Raw genomic sequence first — 15394 nt, 5'->3', positions numbered from 1 at the left:
TGGTTTATGAATTGTTTCAATCCATTTTTAGTTTTCCAATTTGATTCAGACAAAATCTTGATGATCATACAATGTCTGAAAAAAAAAAAAAATTCTCTGCAATTCTTAGCTTTATGCTTCAAGAAAAATAGAAGAATCTATGAATCAGATGATGCAGATTTCAAAAGGGTTATGATCTAGCCATGTCAGAGACCAATGTGGCCAAGTTAGAGGCTGACTCATTCTGCACTATTTTTGAAATTTTCTGATTGCTTGCCTTTTTTCTCATCAGATCAGACTCATTGAGCCATTCTTAGCTTTAAGCATTTTAATACCAAATGATGGATGATCACCATCACTCAGTTGCATCTGAGTTTGCATTCCACTTAATTTGAGAACATCACACGCTCTCTTCAATCCATGTTTTAGATTTTTCTGTGCAATCATCTTTTTCTTTAACCAATCCATTTTCGCTTTTTTTTTTTCTTGGTATTTCTCTTTCTGCCAAACCCCAATTGTCAATAGTGGCTAGTGTACCTCTCCTATCACGTTTTTATTTTTCGTATGCAAATGTGATATACTATGTACCAAAACACTTAGATTAGTGAAATTTTTTAGAAGTAGAGTAATTTTTACCCACCGTCCCTCAACTTTGAAAGTATTTTATCATCGTCCTTCATAGAGTCATACTTAAGAATATATATAAAAAGATATTATTGTTTCTATAATGATTCGGATTTAAAATTTATAACCTGAGAGAAAAAATAGTAAAATAAGGTAAAGTATGTTTCATGTAAGGAGAAATTATTTTTCAAATGGTTTTCATCACGGTTGCATCTTTATATGAGCAATTAATCAAAAATTTCATTGGAAATCGATGAGAAACACTTTTGCTTTACTTAAATTAAAGTTAGAGCATTTTTGTGATTGAAATTAAAGTTGAGTGATGCTGAAATATTCATGTTTGGATGGCGGCTTAATATTAGTCTCATGAAAATCTTATATTCTCGAAAAAGGTTTTACCACGTATAAATTATAAAATACTATTTTAATTCTAAAATAAGAAATCGATGAAATCACGTGGTAACAACTTATCTAGGAGTTGTTTCCATATAAGTCTCATCATCATTAATGATTTTTTTTTTTTTTTTTGGCTATTCAACAATTAACCCAATAGCAAAAGCTTCATAATTTTGACTATATTATGCAAAGAAACAAATGGGAATCTATCTTCAAAATGAAGCATTTTCTGTTCTGAAAGGAGTAGCAAGATAGGTACTCTTGTAATCTGCATCAAAAAGAAAACTTACTGTTCCTCATCACAACTAATCCTATAAAAAGCAAGTCACTAATTTGCAGATGAAAAGAGGGACAATGTGAATTGAATAATGGAATTATTTTCAAATTTTTTATTAAATGGAAACAAGATAAGGTCATGTTCATGACATTAGTAGAAACCCAAATCTCTCTTCCCTTCCCTTCTCTGATCTCCAGCTGTCTAATTTTCTTACTAGTATTGGAGGCCTCTAGAAAGATTTTTTTTTTATATGAAAAAAAAACACGAAATGATTCCTCAGATGCTGTTACTGTTCTTATTTTTATTTTCCTTGAATTGGTATTGTGGGTTCTGCCACACCATAGTTGCCTGCTAAATGAAAAGCCTAATGCCCACTTAATGTCACTTAAAGCTCCAAAGCAATGCAGAATAGTATGATAATTGTTTTCATTAACCTTTTGCCACTACAAGACAAAAAGCAATCAGCTTTGTAATAATTTTCTTTAAAGGAGCTGCCTTTCTGGAAGTTACATAAGGAAGCACTCATCCCCACTTTTCTCTAATTATAATCAAACAGCAAGATTAAAACCATCATCTTTCAAAGTGCTTTTGAGTCCTTCCCCTTCAACTCACTATTAAGAAATAATCAAAACATTAAATTTGCACAAAGGAAATGGGAAAAGGGTTAGTAAAATTCTAGAGGCATCATGTGAAAGAGTAGAAAAGCAGGACTAAGCTTTGATCAATCAACTAAAATCCTTCTGCACTTTCAAGTGCCTACTCCATTTACGTCTCTTCTGATTGGCCAACATTTCTAGTAAAAAAAAAATCTCTTCCCATTATTTTCATACCATCTGTCAAATCAAATTCCTAAATTCCATATTAACATTTCAAATTCTGAAAGGAAAACTTGTTGAAAAATCTCAAGAAAGATTCCAAACATCCACTTCAACAAAAAGCCTAGTATCAGATTTATTTCAAATTTATTTTGGTTTGTGAAGCCCAATTCATTTGTTATTACACAACTGGGCTACAACCTTGTGAAGCCCAATTGTCACTTGCCATTCATTCTTCCGAATCCACTTGACAGTTAGGATTTGTCTCACACTCCAACAAAAATGGCTGGTTTCACCGTTGTTTGTAGATCTCCCATAATTTTGCTGATGTAATGAGCATTACGTAATGATAACGGTAACTAGCTAACGGCTGTTATCAATAATTCATTCCTTCCAAAATTTTTAGGATCCCATACTTGTGGATGGTCCTTGTGCCAACTCATCAGATGATAATTTGGTCTAGCTTCCAATAAGGACCACTAAAGCTTCCACAAAATTATAGCCAGAAAAAACCAAAAAAAAAAGACATAAACATTTTCCCTGAAATATGTCCTCAGATGTTATGCTATGCGCTAACCAACATGTCAAAATTTGTAAGATGCAATTTTAATTGTTTATAAAATAATAGTTGATATTTTAAAATTTAAAAAATAAGGTTTGCGATATGCGTGTAATTTTGAACAGAGAAAATTATGTTTTTTTCCTTTTATCTCTTTTTATTTTATCTACTAGTAATGTCTAACTACCTCTCCATTGTTGTTATAGTGTCATCTGTCTCTGTCACTCAGATCAGTACGTACGAATGCGTCAGAACATCTCTCTCCGCCAGGCGGCCATTTAATTTCTCCGGCATGTATACTTGCAGAGCTGCGAAATGACTAGACTTGCTTTCCTTACCTTGTCACATTATTGAACTAAATTTTTCATTGATAGGCCCATGCATGTAGTCAATCCAATTCACCTCTCATCACATGCGTGTGACTTGATGGAATAGAGCCTGTATTTTTCTCCAGAATCAAGTCAGGTGTCTCGCCTCTAGTGAGAGAAGTCGACGTTCATCAATAGTCTAAGTGTGGTTAAATAAAGAGATTTAAGTGAAATATTAATCTATTTAAGCTGATAATTGTACCTGTGATCTTTGCTCGACACCAATTACTTAAACTGCTATCAATTTATAGTGATACATTAACCTAATGATAAAGGTAAAAATGTCTAAAAATCTTTTTGAAAAATCTCAAATCTCACTACCCATCAGTAGGGGTGAGCACTGTTCGGTCAGAACCGAAATAACCGACCGAACCGATTTGATTTAATAATTTGGTTCGGTTTTAAAATAAAATCGGTTCGGTTCGGTTTTAATTTTTGAAAATTTCGGATTGATCGGTTCGGTTCGGTTTTAGAGACAAAATAATTCGGTCGAACCGAACCGACCGAATCAGCCTTAAACGTTGCGTTTTATGATAGGGTTATATCACTTAACTTCGTCACTTTTCCAAGTTCCCATCCCGCTCCCGCATACAGGCAGCCACCTACCTACCTCCCTCTCTCTCAAACCTCAATCTCAGTTGAAGCACGCTGACGGCAGCGAGAGTCTCCTCACCTTTCTCGTCCCTTCTCCGTTCTCGTCCTTCAGTTCAGTCCCGCAGCCACGGCCACCCACCCACCCAGTCGCCAGTCCCGCAGCCACCCACCCACGGACTCACCCACTCGCGAAAGCCAGCCAGAGTCTTTCTCTCCATCCTTCGCGTCTTCAGTCCCGCAGCCACGGCCATCCACCCACCCAGTGGGATATTCCCTTTCGCACTGCAGATTTTCAGAAGATGAACAAGCCCTTTACATTGTCATTGACTGTCGTTTTATCTTTGGTTCTGTTATTTGGAGAGGCGAAAGCTATTGATCCTTACAAGGTAAATTCAATTGATTCCATTCTTTTGTTTTTCTAATGGTTTTAAAGAAAATTTGTTGCTGGTGTGGATTCTCATTGTTCACCATTCTCCTTTTGATGTATGTTTAAATCAATTTCTTCGCCTCCTAAATTTCCTCTACATTTGGGGGAAATTTTGAACTTTATATTTCCTGAGTAAAATTGTTGGCTTTTGATGTTCAGTTAAAGCTGATTGAATCTCATCTCGGCTTTTGCTCTGAAATTTGAAGCCTGTATATGAAGCAGATGATCTGTTAGTTTCAAATTTGTGAACAAAAGAATTTGCTTCGAAATTAAGCTAACTGAAAAGATCAAAAACCGATTTCGAACCGAACCGAACCGAACCAATTCGGTTCGGTTCGATTCGATTTATATCTTATTTGGTTCGGTTCGGTTTACAATTTAAAAGAATTCGGTTAAATCGGTTTTTGCCGGTTCAATTCGGTACCGAACCGAACCGACCGATGCACACCCCTACCCATCAGCCTTCTCTAGTACTAAAATAATAAGAGAAAAATAATTTTTAAATAAAAATAGATGAAAAATATTTGAAAAAAAAGAAAGACATTTACTTTCTTTTTCATTAATAATTTTAGAAAAAATAAAAAGAGGGTTTGAGAATATATTTGATCACTCTAAAACTTGAATGAAATTACCTAATGCGTATTTTGAAATTTATTCAAATTTCAAATACTTAAATAAATTTTAACACAAAAATATTAATAAAAAAAATTAAGCACATAAATAGAAATTTTATTTTTGATTATTATTTCTAAAATGAATTAAAGTTACCTTAAAATGGTATGAATTGTAATGACGAAACGATGATGTCACAAATCTAAATTAATATTTTCATTTTTAAAAAATATAAAAACATAAACTTGACTTTGTCTCATCAATTTAATATGAGATTATTATTTTTTAATAAGAAAAAAAATAAATATCTTTCGTTGTATAATTTAGACCTATTCGGTAATATTAATTTTTTATTATTTAATTAAATATTTTAAAAAATGACTTTTCATAATGAATTTTCTCATATTTTAAATATTAATATTTTATTTTATTCAAAATATTAAAGATTATTTTTAAAATTATTAACTAACAAAACAATAATAACTATTACAAAATTTATTAAATATTTTACTTTTGTTAATTTAAAAATCTTTTTAGTTTTAGATGGTATGTAACGATCTGAAAATCGGACCACTACCGGCACTAAAATTTAGGTCAACTTAATGTCGTCGAAACTCATAGCAAGTTTACTATACATTCTATCCAGTGTACCTGATAAAATTCTATTCATAAATATACATTTTCATAAAAATTCAGAAATCGAACCGCTACCGGTATTTATAAATGCTATTCGAACTCATTGATAAAATTATAAATATTTATATATATTTATTAAAAAATTAAAATCTGTATAATTTACATGAACATATAAAAATTTAAATAATTATATTTTATAAAATCTAAAAATTAAATAGATATATTATTATAAATACTAAGCATTAAGTAGTAATTACGAAAATATCAATATTCTAACAAAGTTTTTATGTATTTTTCAAGGCAGTGACTCAATGATGGAACAATACAATAACGAAGTGCCACATTCTTAACCACAACTATCAATATCTACTCATCCACCTGCATTAAATCATTTGTTTATGAAAAATAAATATATTAATTTTGAATGTAAAATTCAATAATAAATAATTCATTTCACCATTTTATAGCTTTTATATGTTTATAGTCACATGGTGGTATTCAAAATGGTTTTATAAGATTAAACTGTTAAATATAGTTGATGTCAATTTTAACAGCAGAGAAAAAACAAATCAATTTTAACGAATTTATTTTACATGTTTAATGAATTTGCTGTTAATATAATTATTTTTATGCATATATATTATTATAAAAAAATAAATATTATTACTAATTTAATCTTTGCTTTTAATATTTTTAATTTATTTATCATGTCTTACTATTTAAATAATTTATTGATATAAAAATTTAATTTAGATGTTATAAAATTAATAAATTTTGAAAAATAATACTTTTTTTTTGAATTGCAAATAGAGAATTCGGGGAGTAGAACTGAAATTTCTTAGATTTATTAAGATGTACGTGCTATAGATTAAGCCTGTGAGTGTGAAAAATAATATGTTCTATTTATTAAAATGATTTAAAATGTAATTGATAACTCTTATATCCTAATTAATAAATCTTATATCAGCTGTTTACGTAACTGAATTTACTGTCTAATTGGAGCTACGTTTAACCTTGCAGCGTGGGCTCCCCACAGTTCTAAAGAGGATTCCAAAACGAATCTCGGAGCTTGATTGAATCAGCCAGTGGAAACTAACTTTATCGAGTTTGGATATGGTGAGAAATGAAAGAAAAGAGAGGTTCATTAAAAAGAGTAAATTGTGAAACTGAGAATCAAATCCAAGAGATTATTCAGAGGAAGTGAATTGAAATGAGAACGGTCAGAGGCATTGATTCCAAGTTTCAGATCGCAGTGTTAAAAAAAAAAAAGTTTCAGACGAACAACACTGAATCCTGAAGACGACGTACAAATCTCCAAACGGTTAAGCTTCTTCTACTTGGCCCTAAACAACAGAACAAGAAAGTACCCGAACCAAGTGTACAACATGGTTTCAAATTACACTGGAAAATGCTAAAGCTTATTACAGGACAAAGGTCCACAAGTAAAATTAGAACTGAAACCCTCTTACCCAAAATGAAAAACGAAAAGATTAGGTAAATTTACAAACAGCGCATCACTGGAAAAAACCAAAAAGAGAAAAAAGAGGCAACATCATATACAGCTCTATGCAGCAACTGGCCCCACCACCAAGGGGACAACAGTGCTTGGACAATCTCTTCTTGGTCCAGCAAGGGAGTAATATGCAAGTATATGAGCTGGCTGCTCAACCACAACATCCTCTCCAACCTGATTAACCATCACCACCTTTCTAGGAGGAATCAACTCGATGTTCCAAAAGGGGCGAGCCATCGCTAAAAGATCGCGGCCATTAATGGATGATGCTCTATAGCCTTGCACCCACAAGTACCTCAAAGACGTCAGTTGCATAACAGCTCTAGCCAGTGCACTCTCAGTGAAGCAACAGCCCCTCATTTCTAGTTTCTGTAGACTAGGACATCCATTAGAAAATGCCAAAAGCCCTTCATCAGACTCCCCAACATAACCCAAAAGCATCCACCTCACATTTATACTATATTGCCCAATATAACCAAGACCAACATCAGTCAATCCTCCTGGTCTAAGATACAAAGCAAACCTTCGGAGTTTACGTTGCCTCAATAGAGATCGAACGCCATTGTCCAAAGGTAGATCTGTTATCCTCTCTTCTCGGTCAAGCAAGACCAGTCGAAAATCATTCAATCTCTTTAAGTGAGTGCCAATGTGTTCTAGAGCTGCATTTGTGATGTCTGAAACATAAATAGCCATGTACTCCAGTTCCAGGCAGCCCTGGGCCAAAGCAATTAGTCCTCTCTGTGAAACTACGCCTTCTTCATCCTCCATTCCCTGCTCATCAGCACCACGCTCAATTCTAAGCCTCTTTAGTCGCTTACAACTTGAAGCAAGAACTTCCAACCCTCGATCTCCAATAACATTTCTCGTCTGTCAATATAAAATAAAAAATAAAATAAAATGATAAGATGTCCTTAAACTATATACATAATCCACACAGAGTTCCACAAACAAACAAGCACAGGGACCCTTAGTTTCCTAAAATATCTGCCAAATTCTGCAGCTATTTAAAAATAAATAAAAAAAATCAAAATTCTCTTTCTTGTAAATCAATAGAAGATATTTACTACCTCAAGAGTCAAGAGCTAGGCTAAGCCACATAATTATGCAAGACAGTACAAGGTAAAATTCTGGGGATTATGCACTATCTGAAACTAAAGCAGCAATTATGATAATGATGTAATTTTTTTTCAAAGAAGAAATGGAGAGAAAATATTACCCTAGCGGATATCTATGCTCTTTAGAACTCAAAGAAATGGAAACTGACAAAGTAGAAGCAAATAATAAGAACTGTATTACAATACTCCATTTTAGAGAGGAATCAAGTCCTACCTCAAGAACTTCTAAGTTGCAGCATTTTTGAATTAGAAGACAATGGTCCTCCGTGTCAAGCAACGCATATAGGAGATCCAACTTTTTGAGCATGGATGCAAAAGGGAACACTATAAGCATTTCATTTTTCCCCATATAGCTTAGACCCAAACGACACAGTTTTCGGGGAAATGTTACAGCAGAGTACTTGTCTGGTGCATCATTAAAGGAACCCCCACAAAATTCTTCTAAACCAGCTGCAGCATGAAAGAAACCAACAAGATCCAAAATTTCACAATCACTAATCTTCACAGAGACTAAATTGCGACAGTTTTTGGCTATCAGCTCAAGGTCTTCAAATCTGATTTTGTTGAGGTCCGTCATGTAAAAATTCAAAGTCTCAAGAACTGTATTATTCAAGGCAATCTCATGTAGCCAGTCACCATCTTTCTCAGTAATAGAGTTCTCTTCCAGAAATAATGTTCTCAATTGCCTGGGGAAACAAACAATAGTAGTCAACAAAAAGCACATTATATTATGACTGCAAACCAGTTAGAATTAAAGAGAGACGGGAAGGGCAAGTAATAACCAAGATCAAGTGACATGAATGCCAAGCAGCAGAAAAGTGGGAAATGCTTTCATTTCGGATCAGATTTAAGGCATAATGACCGTTAACCATATTACAAAAGGGAAATGCAACCGGAAGAAAATTCCATGACCAGGCCAAAATCTAGAGTCTTAAGAGACCTGGACCATGTGGAAAGGTAGGAAGAAAAATAAAACTGCCGTCTTCAAAACCTATAATTTCATGACTAACAAGTAATTCAGGTGTAGGCTTTTAGTGAATGGGATAGCAGGGACCAGGACATGCAGCTTGCATTCTACCTATCAACCTATCTGGTCCAAATTTACTTTCTACATTATACACCTGAAAAGAGCTAAATTCACAAAATCTGCGCAAAGAAGATATCAACTAGACACAATAAGGTGATATGAGCATCAATTCTTTCTTTTTTTTTTTCCTTTTTTGTAGGAACATATGAACATCAATTCTAAAGCATACAATACAGTTACTCTCATGACGTCCCAAACAGTAAACAAATCTTTTCTTCCCAAGATATGGAACTAATTATACAGCTTTCATGTATGATACTTCTCTCCAGGAAATGAAAGGAAAATAAGGAGATGCAACTTGCCAACATCGATAGGTCCTGAAAGACATTAGCATCAAACCAAAGGAAACAACCTAGAACTAACTAAAGATACTAAAGAATTAAGTAAATATCCATCGCTCATGCAGACATTGAAGCTTAGACGAAAAGGCAAAAGGTCATCCAACAAGATTTTAAAGCTGAAAAGAAAATAATCCCAAAGAAGTAGAGATATGAAGCAAATCTTCAGGCGCATCGAATCCCTCTACCCACACGTAAGTGAAAACCAAAGTTCCTTTTCAATGTTAAGATATGTCTCACCAAACATCTAAGATAACACCCCGTATCAAATAAAATTATAACAAACTTGACAAAATCAACGAAAGAATTAAGCAAAAACCCATCCAAATAATTTATGACAATATTTGTAATAAATAAACGATCAAAAACGAAAAGCAAACTGACAAATCTCCTAAATAATTTTTGGTAAGACCCAACATTTGTCACCGAACAATTATAAGCAAAATTACCTGCAGAGGCGACCCACGTGTAAAAGCCCATCAGTAGAGAACCCAGAACACTTTTCAAGCTTCAGGACCTGCAGAACCCGGCCGCGAGACTTAGCTAGGCGCTCCAGATCCGAATCAGTCACAATCATGCGTCTAAAGTGAAGTGATTTCAAGCAATTAAACGATTCGGCAATTTCATTAACCCATGGAGTGACGAAACCTCCCCAATCCTCAGGTATCAAATTAAACATAGCAGCCCTTGGTTTCCCTTTGAGCATCAAGGATTCAAGGTGGTTGAAGCGACGTCGTAGTCGATCCGGGCTTGTAGTATAACATAAAGCGATGGTTACATGTTTTCGTGTAAGGGCGTCAAGCTCATACCAGCGGCGGCAAACAAGTGAAACGGCGTCTCGGTCGCGTGGGTCATCGATATACGGCATCACACAGCCTAGAACTACGTCGGGCATGCCGCTACTGTAACTCATTCTATTGATTTTCTTGTTCTTATTTCCCTCTTCCATCGATCAAAATTTACAGATTTGCAGCTACTCCTATCAAAACTGATCGTTCAAAACTTTCCAAACTCAGCTTTCAGGGATTTGAAGCTTCTCAAATACACTAATTTCTTCAAAATAAAAATTCAAACAATACGAATCTTCAAACACCTACCTATCAAGAAACAATACCAACTCAAAGAACTAAACCAAAACTACTCAAGCTATCCCGGTATGGATGAAAAAACAAAGAAAGATATATCAAAGAAACACCAGAATAAACGTAAAAGAAGTAAAAGCAGCGATGTCAAGTCCCAGCACGATGAAGCCTGCGGGGATTCAAGCGGCGGAGGCTCAGAAATCGATGCAATCGGATCGATACTTGAGCATCAGATCGAGCAACCGAGAGTAGGCGGCAGCCACCGCGAACAATCATGGAAACAAATGTTCAAGTGAGCAGGAGGTGAGAAGAAGAAGACAATTGGAGAGACGACGGAGATGCAGCGGAGAGTAATCCAACGGCGACAGTTTAAACAGTTTTTTTTTTTTCTTCCTTCTCTCTCTATTTTCTGTGGGATTTATGGATGAGGGACGATGAACCAGTTTAAAAGAAAAAAAAAAAATAATAATAAATAATAAATGATCAACTGAAAGAGTGTAAGAGCGATGAAATGATAAAGACAAAACGACAAAAGTGTAGTGCGTCAACCAATCAAAACGCAGATATAATATAATTATTTTATTTCATTTTTCTTAAAATTTCTCTTTCGTGCATCTCATGATGTGGCGCCGTTTTAGACGACGTCTATGTTCGTTGCTAGTACTGACTATAGTAGATCATAATTGCTTTTAATTAAATTAAAAAAAGAGCAAGTTGTCTCTAATATGCTTTTTTTTAGAATTGATTATTAATTATACAATTATGAAATCGGGTCTCGTTTTTTTATAGTTTTCTTGTGATTTTCTTTTTTTTCCATTTACTTGTGTTTTCATATTTATCATGTTTATTTCACGAAATATTTTTATTCTATAATTCTTTTATTTTCATTTTATTGCTTACTTAAAGTAACGTTTTGAAATTATATTTGTATATTGCATAAAGTAACACCTTTTTTAACCTTTGGAAAAATATAAAAATTTGAGACATTTAAAACAAATTTTGATTTATATTATAAAATTAATTTTTATAATTTAAAATAAAAAGAAAAGATAAAACAGGAATATCTTTTACTTTATATTTCAATAACTATTACTAAATCCACTAATTTAATTTAATAATTATAAAAATAATTATAATTTTTTTCAATTATAATAAAAGCTCAGAATGGACAAAAATATAAGCCTACAGAGTATTTACAGAATTTAAAATTAAAAAATTCATTCTGCCCAACACAATCGCTCCCCTAAGAAACAAAAAAATATCGACTTCCACTGTTTCGTCCACCGTTGACTGTCGATAACATCAAAACTGCCTTGACATGCAAACTAAAAGAAATTCAGAACAATAAGTAAAGGCGGCAAAAGAAATCTATCAAGATAAACCTTGACTCACAAAATAAATGGAAAATAATCAGAAAATTAGACATACCAATCACACAAAAGAATGCTACAATGGCGCACCACTGAGCAGCATTACACAAGAAAAACTATACTTCTTAAGGCAGATTAATAATTAATTTAATATTAATACATTAATAATAATTTATACACTCAGAATAAATGATAAATACATCTAAATAAATTTAAAAAATATTAAATTTTATTTAATTAATATAATTTTAGACTTTATAATTTAAATAATTGGATTCTAATTAAATTTAAATGTACTGAATATATTGATTGATTTTAAAATTTTAATTATAATTTATATATTTTTATTATTTTATTATTATTTAAATAAAATGAATGCTTGATGCACTCACAGGTTTAGTCTGATAGTAAGTACATCCGAATAAATATGAGAGATTTCAGATTCAAATCCCCACTTTTTATTTTAAAAAAATAAAAAAAAGAGATAGAGTAAATTGTTATACATACATTTATCTTTGTTTAATTAAAATATTTCATATTTTATAAAATTAAACTCTATAATTATTTGAATTTAAATTTTAATATAATTTCTCATTATTTTTTTATAAATAAAATCTAAATAATTTCTTCATATTTAATAAATTTAATATTTTTATTTTATATCAAAGAAAGAAATAACTGAAAAACAATAAAAAATTTTGTTTTTAGCTAAAATAATTATCAAATTTTAATTTGTAAAACAATACAATAAACAAAAATTATGGCACATATAAATTATTAGTCTGATATTTTGGAAATGGCGAGTTACGTAATTCAAAGTAAAAATATTATTGAAAAAAAAATGTATGCCACGTTGCAAAACTTTGCAGGCATTTATCGAGTGACAGCTGTAAGGCATAGACAGGTGTTGTTAAAGCCTATAGCCTAGGGTCTATAAGACCTATTATGGAGCCATGTAAACCTCACATGCTGGTGACACGAAAAAACACTTTTTAATCTCACCCTCAAGTATGTATTATTTGATGCGCATATTAATCACGGAGAATATTCTCAAGCTATTGAGAAGTGATAGCCCAACCTTCTGTCAGCATTAAAAAAAAATATTTATATAAAATTATATATTAAATATTATTTTTCCACTAAAAAAATTAAGAATTATTTTTATTATTACCAAATTTTTGTAATTTAATTCGTAATTAAGTTGACTATATTGAGTAAATTTGTTGGCCTGCATTTATTAATGGACATGATATATTAAGCTTTTCTTCAAATTTTATAAAAATAAAAATATTTTCAAAAAGAAGAGAGAGATCAGCTTGAACATAAAATTTCCTTTTCAAATCAATCCAAAAGGTAAAGATCCTTTGTGAACACTGTTGAGGGACTGTTTGTATGAAATTGTCTATTGCTAATTGGGGAGAAAAAGACACCCTTTTAACTTAAGATTTTAGTCTTCTTTATCTTTTTTTCTCTACTTAATTTGAAAGCAAAACAAGGTAGCAGAACTAGGAAATTTGCCTATATTTTAATTTGACATGAAAATAAAAAAATAATAATTATATTTTAATATGATATTTTCAGAATTTGATATATTTGTTATTTTTTTTATTAACTTCAATAATTTTATTGATGTTTTTAAAATGTTTGAATTTGAGATTCATTCTGTTTGGCATTATCCTCGCTATTTAAGAGTAGAGTTGATCAGTATTCGGTTTAAACTGAAAAAATTGATCGAATTAAATTAATTTAAAATTTTAATTTGATTTTTTATTTAATTCTTGCTTTTTTTTTTTTTTTTGCAAAAAGATTGTGCTCTGATGTTTTTGTTTTAAGTTTTAATTATAATAGATTATGTGCTATCTTGAGATTTCAGAATGTAAATATTGCGTTTATAAAAAAAAAATCCTTTTTCAAAATGAATATTTTAAAATAAATATTAAATAATTAATTATCACAGTAAAAACAGGTTATGTGACAACTAAAATAAAAAAAAAGACCTTAATACTATAATATCTGAAAAATGTAAATTTGAAATTCAGGACAAGTATTATAGGAGACCCACTTGTACTATTCCAAACAATTGTTTTTGGCAATACGCTAATAAAATAAAAATAAATAATAATAATGGAGTTAGCATTTCATTTTCCAACTCAATTATTTTTCAAACCATAGGCACAAGTGGTTATCAAACTATTAATTTTTATAATATAATTAATTAACAGCCAACCCAATAAAATAAACTTTAAATCATCTATAAGTTTTATAAATTAAAATATTTGCTGATATTTTTATTATTTATGTACGAAATCAAAATAAATATTTAATTTGAAAGTCATTTATCTCACCAACGTCTGTATCTATATTTATATAAATATATAATAAATTTTATTTCCAAATAAAATAAAGTTATAGCATAAAACTGAGTAATTATAATAAAATAAAATAAATTAATGATAAATAAAATAAAAATAATTAATGGATGTAATAATGACATATAAAAAAATTCTCAGTAATAATTATATAATTTTGATGAATACAAAATAAAATTATTGCAAAATAAGTCTACAGAATTTTAGTATATATAAATCTAAAATTATTGCAAATATTTTCAAAATCATTAATAGAAAGTTATTTTAAAATGACGGACAAGAATTTTCGCAAACACTGAGGAAGGGTTTTTTTTTTTTTTTCCATATTTTACATTTTTAATATTTTTTAATTTAAATTATATTTTTCTTAAAATCGAGTTAATAGCACAAATAAAATGAGTTAAAAAATAATTTTCTTTAAATTCACAACTAATATAATAATTTTTTATTAAGGAGAAACTTTTTATTTAGAAAATATTTTTTTTATCTCATTGTTTAAAGCGGTTTGTCCTGATTTATAAGTTAATTAAGTCTATTTATAATTTTTAAAAATAAATTGATGAATTTGTATATAACATTCTTTCCTCTTATCAAATTTAGCTTATAAATTTTTGAAAAAACTAGATCCTAATTTTTTTTAGTGCATATGAGCGTAAAAATTATTAGTTAATTTCAATAAATAAGTTGTATTATTCTTATTAATGTTGTTAAAAATAAATTGATGATATGGTCGGAATGAAACTGTGTTATGATTGACTAAACTGATAAAACAGAAAATGCAAAATCAGTAAATTAAAGAGAATGACGAGTATAATATTTAGAACTCAAGAATTATGATGTGGGAGAATAGCGTACCTTTATTTCGGTGATCTTTCTCTTTTTAAACTATAACAAAATGGAGATACATACAATATTTTCTGATAATTAGGCAATGATGTGGCTGACTGCTAGATAAGGGATATTGCCAGCGGATAGGTCAGTGATCTCAAGATTATAGGCGTAATGAGGATACGGTGGACTGTAACTATTAATGGTAACTTTCTTATGGAGTATCGCCTGAAGTTAAGAGGGCGAGTCTTGTCCGACCTAAGTGTAATACCCGGCTCGTTCAGGCATCGGAATTCCTACCGTCCGGTGGAATCTCGGATGTCGGATTCGTTTTAAGGGGTAGTGCAAGGGTAAACTGAAGTTTTCTACAAGGTTTTCTAACATGTGTTTAAGTGTTTTATGGTT

At 31.1% G+C, this 15394-nt stretch overlaps 2 protein-coding genes across 3 annotated transcripts; one reads left to right on the top strand and one right to left on the bottom strand.

Annotated features, from left to right (window-relative positions):
- Positions 1 to 3533: 3533 nt before the first annotated feature.
- Positions 3534 to 6420, top strand: LOC122724903. 2 transcript variants are annotated; one of them, XM_043961012.1, is made up of 2 exons: positions 3534 to 3998; positions 6308 to 6420. In XM_043961012.1, exons 1-2 carry the CDS (start codon positions 3549 to 3551, stop codon positions 6362 to 6364), a joined length of 507 nt encoding a protein of 168 aa, XP_043816947.1. In that variant the 5' UTR covers positions 3534 to 3548; the 3' UTR covers positions 6365 to 6420. The 2 variants fall into 2 exon arrangements, with proteins under 2 accessions (XP_043816947.1, XP_043816948.1); XM_043961013.1 differs by lacking the exon at positions 6308 to 6420 and adding an exon at positions 4199 to 4480.
- A 72-nt stretch (positions 6421 to 6492) lies between these two features.
- On the bottom strand, positions 6493 to 10880 carry LOC110624754 (coronatine-insensitive protein 1). Its single transcript, XM_021770040.2, has 3 exons — positions 9790 to 10880; positions 8130 to 8601; positions 6493 to 7667 (listed from the first exon to the last, which is right to left on the bottom strand). Exons 1-3 carry the CDS (start codon positions 10287 to 10289, stop codon positions 6852 to 6854), a joined length of 1788 nt encoding a protein of 595 aa, XP_021625732.1. The 5' UTR covers positions 10290 to 10880; the 3' UTR covers positions 6493 to 6851.
- Between the last annotated feature and the right edge of the window lie 4514 nt (positions 10881 to 15394).

This window comes from Manihot esculenta, chromosome 10 (genome assembly GCF_001659605.2).
Source record: "Manihot esculenta cultivar AM560-2 chromosome 10, M.esculenta_v8, whole genome shotgun sequence".
NCBI lineage: Eukaryota > Viridiplantae > Streptophyta > Magnoliopsida > Malpighiales > Euphorbiaceae > Manihot > Manihot esculenta.
Note: the sequence above shows the minus strand (reverse complement) of the source record. Positions and strands in the feature narration are given on the sequence as shown.

Excerpts from the sequence above, each read along its gene's own strand:
- LOC122724903 (XM_043961012.1), top strand. The coding sequence starts at position 3,549 with ATGATAGGGTTATATCACTTAACTTCGTCACTTTTCCAAGTTCCCATC. Across the intron at positions 3,999-6,307 it reads AAGCTATTGATCCTTACAAG|CGTGGGCTCCCCACAGTTCT; the intron begins GTAAATTCAATT and ends TTAACCTTGCAG.
- LOC110624754 (XM_021770040.2), bottom strand. The coding sequence starts at position 10,289 with ATGGAAGAGGGAAATAAGAACAAGAAAATCAATAGAATGAGTTACAGT. Across the intron at positions 8,602-9,789 it reads CACGTGGGTCGCCTCTGCAG|GCAATTGAGAACATTATTTC; the intron begins GTAATTTTGCTT and ends TTGTTTCCCCAG. Across the intron at positions 7,668-8,129 it reads GCAACTTAGAAGTTCTTGAG|ACGAGAAATGTTATTGGAGA; the intron begins GTAGGACTTGAT and ends TTATATTGACAG.